At 47.3% G+C, this 9159-nt stretch overlaps 1 protein-coding gene across 1 annotated transcript; it reads left to right on the top strand.

The window, feature by feature from the left end:
• Positions 1–2819: 2819 nt before the first annotated feature.
• LOC147976442 (uncharacterized) lies at positions 2820–5368 on the top strand. Its single transcript, XM_087519778.1, has 3 exons — positions 2820–2955; positions 3391–3546; positions 3636–5368. Exons 2-3 carry the CDS (start codon positions 3445–3447, stop codon positions 5190–5192), a joined length of 1659 nt encoding a protein of 552 aa, XP_087375904.1. The 5' UTR covers positions 2820–2955; positions 3391–3444; the 3' UTR covers positions 5193–5368.
• Positions 5369–9159: the final 3791 nt, after the last annotated feature.

The following is a 9159-nucleotide window of genomic DNA, read 5'->3' on the forward strand; positions in this document are numbered from 1 at the left end:
AACTAGGAAAGGGGGGAGTCCTACTCCCGGTGGGAGTAGGACTCCTCCTGGCCGGCCGCACCCCCCCCTTGCTCCTTTATATACGGGGGCAGGGGGGCCCCCCCATAGACACAACAATTGATCGTTTGATCCTTTAGCTGTGTGCGGTGACCCCCCCTCCACCATAGTCCACCTCGATATTACTGTAGCGGTGCTTAGGCGAAGCCCTGCGTCGGTAGAACATGAACATCGTCACCACACCGTCGTGCTGACAAAAATCTCCCTCAACACTCGGCTGGATCGGAGTTCGAGGGACGTCATCGGGCTGAACGTGTGCTGAACTCGGAGGTGTCGTACGTTCGGTACTTGATCGGTCGGATCGTCAAGACGTACGACTACATCAACCGCGCTGTGCTAACGCTTCCGCTTTCGGTCTACGAGGGTACATAGACAACACTCTCCCCTCTCGTTGCTATGCATCACCATGATCTTGCGTGTGCGTAGGAATTTTTTTGAAATTACTATGTTCCCCAACACTTGCTTTGTGATACATGAACATAGCCCTCATGTTGCGTTGGATTTGGTGGATCATTCGAGAGGAGGGGGCTATGGTTATAGCTTCATGCTAAGTATTTGCGGGGCGAGCCCCTCCTTGCTTGCTCGCGTACAGAGGGATCCCAGCTCTGTAATTTCATCCAATGGATCTAGCAGGAAATCCGGGTAGGGGTTTTCTTTAGTATTGAGAATGGAGAGGGAACTCTATTCTGACTTGATCCATGGGTTGGGGGAGTCCCACTATATACGGGATTCCCAAACTTGTATGCCATCTGCGCGGATTCGATGGTGTTTGTCTCGGCGACTGCCCAAAATGGCCATTGGATAATCTTGTTCGGACGGTCATTTGGACAGGCGGAGAAAATAGAGTTCATGGGCTACTATACCACCGGTGCTCGCGGATTATCCGAACACCGTATCCTGGAGTCTCTCACCTTCGGGCGTTTTCTCCGTTGGTCCGGCATACCATGCTCTATGTTGTACGCCCACTATTTCATGGGCTTATCCTGTTTGGAAAGTACCTTTGCCCTTGAAAATCTAGATTTTTGTGTAGCAATTATTGAGGAACCGACTCCCATTTGGGATGAAGGTGCTCAAGAGGCACGACCCAATGGCCTGTGTCCCCTTTGTGATGTCCTGAAGATGGGCACCCGCATCATTTTGTCTTGCACGGCGGCGAGAGTTCTTTGAAGTTTCGTCTGGGAGGCTCTAGGGCCTGACTGGGTTCCTTCAAACTAGAGCCAACCAGACCGGGAGAAGCGGCGCCTATTCTGGCTTGTGTTTGCGACGTTAGCTTGGAAGTTGTGGGGGACGCGTAATAATGGTGATTGATAGGGTTTTTCCTCGACAGGCCTCTTATTCGTTTTTTAAATCCCTTGCTTTCTTGGAGCACTTGCACCCATTGTTTAGGTAGCGTGACCGCGAGCGTCTAGGACTTATGATGGATGCGCTACATGCTACCGCTTGCCGACAATCCTCGCAACATTTGGTGACCTTTTTTCTTTTTTTATGCTTTTTAGGCGTGCTTGTGCTGATTGTCCTAGCCGTCTATGCTGCTTAGTGCACTTGAACTTGTTGTATGTATGTTGCCTTTATTTATAAAGTGGGGGTGAAACCCTATTTTAAGAGCACTGTAATGAGGGTGGCCACTCGAGTCCAAATATTTTTTTCAAGAGTATGCAAATTGCGTACCTTAGCTTTATAGAAAAGAGAAAATAATGTACAAGAGAGTTACTAGCATAGCCACCAGTCCCAAGCCGACCGAGGCCATGGCAAACTCCAACTCCACGCACTATGTTAACTCCTCACACAATGGTGTCAATTCCACACCCTCCCGCTGTCGCCCACATGTGCAGCTCATTAAGAATCCTAAGTACTAACTCGGAGGCCGATGAAGGTGGAGTCGTCGGGTGGAAAACTCGAACATTTCTTTGCTTCCATAAGCCCCAACACACCAGAATCACCAGGCTATCAAAAGCTTTACGGATCTCCTTGCGAAGCTGCTTTTGGGTGCTGCCCCACCAAGATTTCAAGTTATCATTCGCCAGCGGCGCTAAGGCTGGCGCAGCCCTAATGCTGGACAAGATCATGTGCCATACTTGTCGTGAATAAACGCACTGGACGAGTAGATGATCCATGTTGTCTTTCTCCTGGTCACACAGATAGCAAGGTGAGGGGTTGTCCTGTAACCCATGCCGCAGCCTCCGATCAGATGTCCATATTCTATGTTGTATCGCGAGCCACATGAAGATCTTGCAAGTGAGGGGTGCCCAACATTTCCAAATCCATCGAGTCCAAATATAAGATCTGTGTGGGATCTCTATCTGTTGCTAGCACCCATGTTTTTCTAGGAACCCCCTATCTTGTGTGCACACTTAATTTCACTTGCGGACCTTACAATGTCAGTAGTATCTAAAATATGAAGGAACACGTGTAGGACGTGATAGTAGGATGCTCTAAAACCCGGGAGTATAGTCGTACGCACTCGTCACGCCACCGGCGCGACGGTCACGACCGAGGAGCGGATAAACCAGCTGAGCACGATCGATCGTGGGCGCTTACGCAGGGGGGTGGCGTCGTGGCACGAGGAGAAGTAGTGGGCGCTTGGACTGACCCCGCCCGCCGCATCGGCGTTTTCACCACGACCAAAGCGATAGTTTCCTCGGGATGGGATGGAGACGAGCCCCCTCGTTGCTCACGGCGCCTCGTCTTAGCCGCTGCCTCCTGTGGCAGTATATGTAGCGCCACTCGTTCCTCGGTTCATTTTACTCGCTGCTCTCTTTGGCATTTGCAGTCTTGGTCTCTTGGACTCGCGGGCTGCTCCTCTGGCCAATGGTGAAGCGCCCGACGAGGCCAGCAGCAAGGCAACGCTGCGCGATCGTGCTCCCGTGATCGAGTGAGCCGCCTCCTGGGCTGCTCAAGGTACGATCTCTTGTTGATTAGACGTCTCCACATCTGTTGTTACTACGCGCAAAGGTGAATCTGCCATGTTCTTTGGGGGTGAATCTGCCATTTGAGAAGTCAGACTGCTTATATAGGTTTTTGTGTGTTCCTCGAACTCGGTATAAAATTCATCGCTTAGCGTAGTAGTACCTGCTGATGGCTTGAAGTATTCAGACCTGTAATCAACTGAACTTCTAGACTTACTCAAGTGAAGTTGTTGGCTAACTGACGGACAAATCTGAAGATGTTTTGACAGTTGTGCTAACCACACAAAGTGTGTGACTAGGCTGTATGGCTTTTCATTACTAGTAACCTGTAAGAGTTGGTGTTAACTTGTTGAGTTAGGATAGGCATCTGGCATCATTTTAATCAGTATATTACGCTTGAGGCATCATTCTTGTTCAACTCGTGCAGGAAACCGCACAAGGACTGACTGAATCGACACAAGGCAACCAGTTGTACGTACAGATGGCCGAGATTGACACGAGGCCCCTAGAATCCGTGCAGTCTGCCTTGAATCTCTTCGAGCAGAGAAGTGATCACAGCAGGTTCAGCAGCCCTGACAGAAACGTACGTGGGTACTCAATTTCACAACTTCGCATAATCACACAACTGCATATCTAGTTCCTGCTCAAATCCGTCCATGTTTGCAAGTGCAGGGGCAGGAGATTGACGTCGTGACCAAGGAGCTGGCGACGTGCAAGCTGCAGCTGGAGGCCAAGGAGAGCGAGAGCAAGCAGGCGAACATGAAGCTGGAGGCCATGCGCAAGTCCATGCAGGAGCTGTCGGAGAAGTACGACCGGGCGTGCCTGGACGCGCACCGCCGCATCACCGAGCTCGAGGCCGACAACGTCGCCATCACCACCAGGCAGTCCCAGGCGGCGGCCGAGTGCGAGGCGCTCCGCGACGAGCTGGACGTCGCGGTGGGCGAGCTCCACGCCGTGAGGCGCGCCAACGCCTACGTGCTCGGGGAGGTGGAGTCGATGGAGACGCGGCGGATCCTGGAGCGGGAGAGCGCGCGGGACGGGCTGATGCGCGTGCTGGAGCTCAACGAGGCCGTGCTGGAGTCGGCCGTCGCGGCCATCAGGGCGGAGGAGGAGCGGTCCGTCTACTTCCAGGAGGTCACGCTCGAGCTGTTCAGCTCTGACAAGAACCTGAAGACCATCAGGAAGCAGAAGGGGGCGATGGAGAGCATGGAGGGGGAGCTGCTGGCGAAGACCATCGAGGTCGAGTGTCTGCGGTCTGAGCTCATGCAGCTCAAGGAGCTTTACGTCTCGGTGTCAGAACGGGTCATGGTTTCGGCCTCGACGACGGTGCGCCATGCCGACGGCGATGCTGAGGCAAACCCTGCGGACACCGGTCGGTCCTGTGATGACGACCACGTCGACGTCAATGCTGGCAAGTCTGACGATGGCAAGGGAAGCCAAGAACCACGAGGAGAAGTCGCTGATCTTGTCAATGGCTGTCCAGAAGTTGCTGAAGCCTATTTTGACAGTGAATTGCCGAGGGAGGACTGTCCAAACATTCAATCTGGTGACGGGAATGTCAACGTTGCAACGTCTGCTGATGTCGTGCAAGTTCAGGCAGGACTGAAAAGGAGGGTTCGTTTCATGCCTGAAAGCCCGATGGAGGATTTCAGGAGCGTGAACTCTGAGTGTTGCAAGTTCATGGACGCCGGCATCGGCATGCCTGAAAACCTGGCAGCAAAGAGAGTCTCAGAGTCAGAGGCTGCAGGTGCGGGCTTTGTCTCCGAGATCGTGGAGGTGGATTCCAAAGAGGCCGATGGCGATGGCGAGTTGCACAAGAAGGAGGTCGGGGACGTCGACAGGCCCGGCGGCGGGTACGTGCTCGTCGCGAAGGAGGCCGACGGCGGGTCTCTCAAGGACGAGAAGCTGAGCGCGGCGCAGGCAGAGATCAGCGACCTGAAGTTCAGCCTGGAGGAGGCGGTGAGACGGGCCGAGCTGGCGGAGGAGGCCAAGGCGGCGCTGGAGAGGGAGCTGCGGGAGGAGATCCAGCTGAAGCAGCGGACACCGCGGCCACGCGCTCCGGTGGAGGACGGTCGGCTAAGGCGCGTGGAGAGCACCCCGGCCGCGCCTTCCTGGCGGCGGCCGACGCCGTCCCAGGCACCAGGAGGCGGGAAGAGAGGCGGCGCCAGGCCGCCTGCGTCGCCGGGCTGCCTCACCCTGGGGAAGGCGCTGAACATGAAGTACAAGTGAAGCGCGCCAGGGTTTTGAACCGTGTCAGGCGTCACAAATTTCGCCTGCGTGTAGTCGCCAAGTCAGAACGATGGAGGTGAAACAAATGTAATGTCATCTGCTTGTGTTCGTACTTGCAATTCCTATTATCTTGAAAAAAGTTGTTTAAACTTGCAACTCAAACTCAAATGCTGCCAAAGAATTCACTTTTGCTACATCTCATCACAGGTGATTCAGTTTCTCCGTTTAAGTCGATTTCCTTTTGTTAGGCGATAATAATTTGGTTTCTAAGATACGTCATCCTTCGTAAAATGTAAGTCTGGTTTGACTTTGAATTGTATTTGATGCACACCATTTATCAAACTATATACGTTGAACATGTATAAAATGATATGATCATAATTGTCTTTCGAAAAAAAGTTATGTCTCCTATATGTTTACACTGATTTTGTGGACATACAATAGATGACAGTCATAGTCAAAATTGTGCGATGAAAAAAAAGCTAAGCATGCCTTAGTATTTTGAGGAGGGAGTAGGCTTTTTTTTAGAATGTGGAGGGAGTAGATTTCTGATAAGCTACGTCCTATTTTTTCGGAATGGAATATCTTGGGCCAGGCCCATTCTTGGGAAATTCTTGGCAAATATTTTTCGGAATGGAGTAGTCACTAATTCACTTATTTTTATTATTTTTGGCAAGGCCAAGCAGGTAGATGTTGCGAGAATGTGCCAAGGTGAATGATCTATATCTAAAAAGAAACAACCTCATAGGCGATTCAATTTATTTTTGGTTTTTATTTCGTTCTTTTTTTGCATTTTCAAATTACATTAAGAACAATTGTTGTACATTGAACATTTGCTAAATACGCACTGAACGATTTTATAATTTACAATGAATATATTTTTATATATGGCGAACATTTTTTAATACATGGTGAAATTTTCTAAATTATGATGAAAAATTCATAATACAAACTAAATACATTTTTATATACATAATATTTTTTATTACTACATGGCAAACCTTTTTTTGAACAAAATGTACCTTTTTTTATTAATTCCTTTTTTTGAATAAAAGTGGTTGCATTTGAAAAAACTTAGTACTTTTATGCTAAAACAGAAAACCAACTAAAGAACCGAAGCAAAATGAGAGAATCGAAGAAAATATCGTTAAGCGAACGAACCCCTCAATGCAGGAAACAACGAGAATGCAGAATATCGTTAATGGGCTGCTTACTAAAACCTACCTGCATGGCATCTATCGTCTATACGACGCTCAATGCTTTATATAGGAGGTCCTGTTTTCCTCACAAACTTTATAGCCCATGGAGTTGAATTTGGTTCTATCTGGGTTGTTTTTATGGACATAGGTTAGGTTATTGTGAATAGAAATTTTTTTAGAAATTGTTGTGAATATAGTAGTACATACGGGACGTCCTATCTGCGCGGCTCGACCAAACATGCATCCCTACGTGCTTTGAGCTCGCCCGGGGCATGGTGCCTATTTTCTCCATTTCCTTTTTGTATTCTTTTTATTTTGCTACTTTTCCTTTTAAATTTTATTTTACTTTATGCATTTTATTTTTTTAATGAAACTTAAATGTTCATGAAAAGTTTTTATGAATTTTATAATATGTATTTGAGTTTGAAAAAATTATAGTTGTTTAGAAAATGTTGGTTAATTTTGGAAATGTTACGGAATTTCAAAAGTCTTAGTGAATTTAAAAAATACAAAATTGAAAAATTCTTATGAATTAAAAGTATGCTCCAATTCTTTTTGAAAAAAAATTATTGAATATTTAAGTTGCTCACATATCTTTAAAATGTTCTTAGAATTTTGAAATATTCCTAATCTTCTTAAAATGTTAGCAAGTTTTAAATGTTTAGAATTTGTGAAAATATTCAGGTAATAAAAATGAAAAAGTAATGAAAAATATGGTGGCATGCTTAACACATGCAAGTCGAACGGGGAGTGGTGTTTCCAGTGTTGAACGGGTGTATAACGCGTAAGAACATGCCTTTGGGAGGGGAACATCAACGGGAAACAGTTGTGAAAGTGCAACTAATCCTCAGGTGGTTTTGGTGATTCATAACAACATATAGCTCATTGAACTAATATCCATTTAAGTTAAATATTTTAGAAAGTTCAATGAATGGCATGGCATGGACTAGAAATATGGACCCCTCAAAATGCTGAGGACACATATTGAAAAAATCTCTAGACTCTTCATTTTAGTTTAAGTGATCCAAGATCACATTGAGTCCATAGTAAAGCCAATACTATTAAAAGGGTATGAGGTGTTGCTTAATGTCTTGCTTGCTCAAATGCTTAGTGATATTACTCCAAAACCCTCAACCACTATCCATCCAAATATGTCAAAACCTTAAACTCCAACTCGGCTCCACCGATTCTTTCTATCCGGCGCCACCGAATTCATATGACATAGCCACTGCCAGAAACCCTGAACAGTTCGGTCTCACCGATATGGGTCTCGATCTCATCGAGGTGGCCTTGCCAATGCTCTGTGACTTGTTGCATTTATTTCGGTCTCACCGAGTTGGCTTGACATTCTCTTTGTTGCATTATTGCTTCACTTTGGTCTCACCGAGTTGATGCAATCGGTGACACCGAGATGATGTTGCCCTAAGCCCTAGCACATCGGTCCCACCGAGTTGTTCTAGTCGGTCACACCGAGATTTCTAACGTTCACATTTTGAGCTAATCAGTCTCACGGAGTTCAACTATTTGGTCTCACCGAGTTGGGTCAAATGTGTGTAACGGTTGGATTTTGTGTGGAGGCTATATATACCCCTCCACCCCCTTCTCCATTGGTGAGAGAGTCATCATAATATGCCTACACTTCCATCATACATTTTCTGAGAGAGAACCACCTACTCATGTGTTGAGATCTGAAAGTGCGTTATATCGACTAGAGGGGGGGGGTGAATAGGCGATTTTTATGAAGGTCTTCAATACGTGGAAGTTATGAAGACAAACGATAGAAATAAACCTATTACCCTGCAGCGGAAGGTAGACTACACTAGGCAAGCCATAGTCAAGTATTCAATAGAGTGAAAGCATAATGACTTAATAGTAGCGATGTAGTAAGGATCAGGTAGGAAGATATTATGAAGCCATACAGAACACGCAGTCACTCAGTGAAGACAAAAGATAGTGCAATGATACAATGACTTCACAAGGAGTAACAGTAAGTAAAGGGAAGGGAAGATGAAACCAGTGACTCGCTGAAGACAATGATTTGTTGGACCAGTTCCAGTTGCTGTGACAACTGTACGTCTGGTTAGGGCGGCTAGGTATTTAAATCTTAGGACACACAGTCCCGGACATCCAGTCCTGAACACGCAGCTCAGGACACCCAGTCCTCACCGTATTCCCCTTGAGTAAGGTCACACAGACCTCGCCCAATCACTCTGGTAAGTCTTCAAGGTAGACTCCCAAACCTTCACAGACTTCGTTCACCGGCAATCCACAATGTCTCTTGGATGCTCAGAACGCGACGCCTAACCGGCTGGAGGATGCACAGTCCTCAAGTGTAATAAGTCTTCAGATCACACAGACAAGAAGACTTAAGTGATGCCTAATTCTCTTTGGCTCTGGGTGGTTTATCCTCGCAAGGAATTCTCTCTCAAAGGCTTCGAGGTGGGTTGCTCTCAAACGACAAAAGCCGTACTCTTAATTTGAGCAGCCAACCGTTTATGGTTGTAGGGGGTGGGCTATTTATAGCCACTTGGCAACCTGACCTGATTTGTCCGAAATGACCCTGGGTCACTAAGGAACTGACACGTGTTCCAACGGTCAGATTTCAAACTCACACGGCAACTTTACTTGGGCTGCAAGCAAAGCTGACTTGTCTGACTCTGGACAAGATTCGCTCTCATAGTCTTCACTCGAAGACATAGGTTTTGGTTAGGCATCACTTCAGTCATTCTGACTGGTTCTCTTGGACCCCACTTAACAGTACGGTGGTT

Source organism: Triticum urartu, chromosome 4A (assembly GCF_056163025.1).
Source record: "Triticum urartu cultivar PI428250 chromosome 4A, HENAU_Tu73, whole genome shotgun sequence".
Taxonomy (NCBI): Eukaryota; Viridiplantae; Streptophyta; class Magnoliopsida; order Poales; family Poaceae; genus Triticum; species Triticum urartu.

Bases quoted from the DNA above. Each gene is read 5' to 3' on its own strand.
- LOC147976442 (XM_087519778.1), top strand. From the start codon at position 3,445: ATGGCCGAGATTGACACGAGGCCCCTAGAATCCGTGCAGTCTGCCTTG. The intron at 3,547-3,635 runs GTACGTGGGTAC...TTGCAAGTGCAG, and splicing joins TCAGCAGCCCTGACAGAAAC to GGGCAGGAGATTGACGTCGT.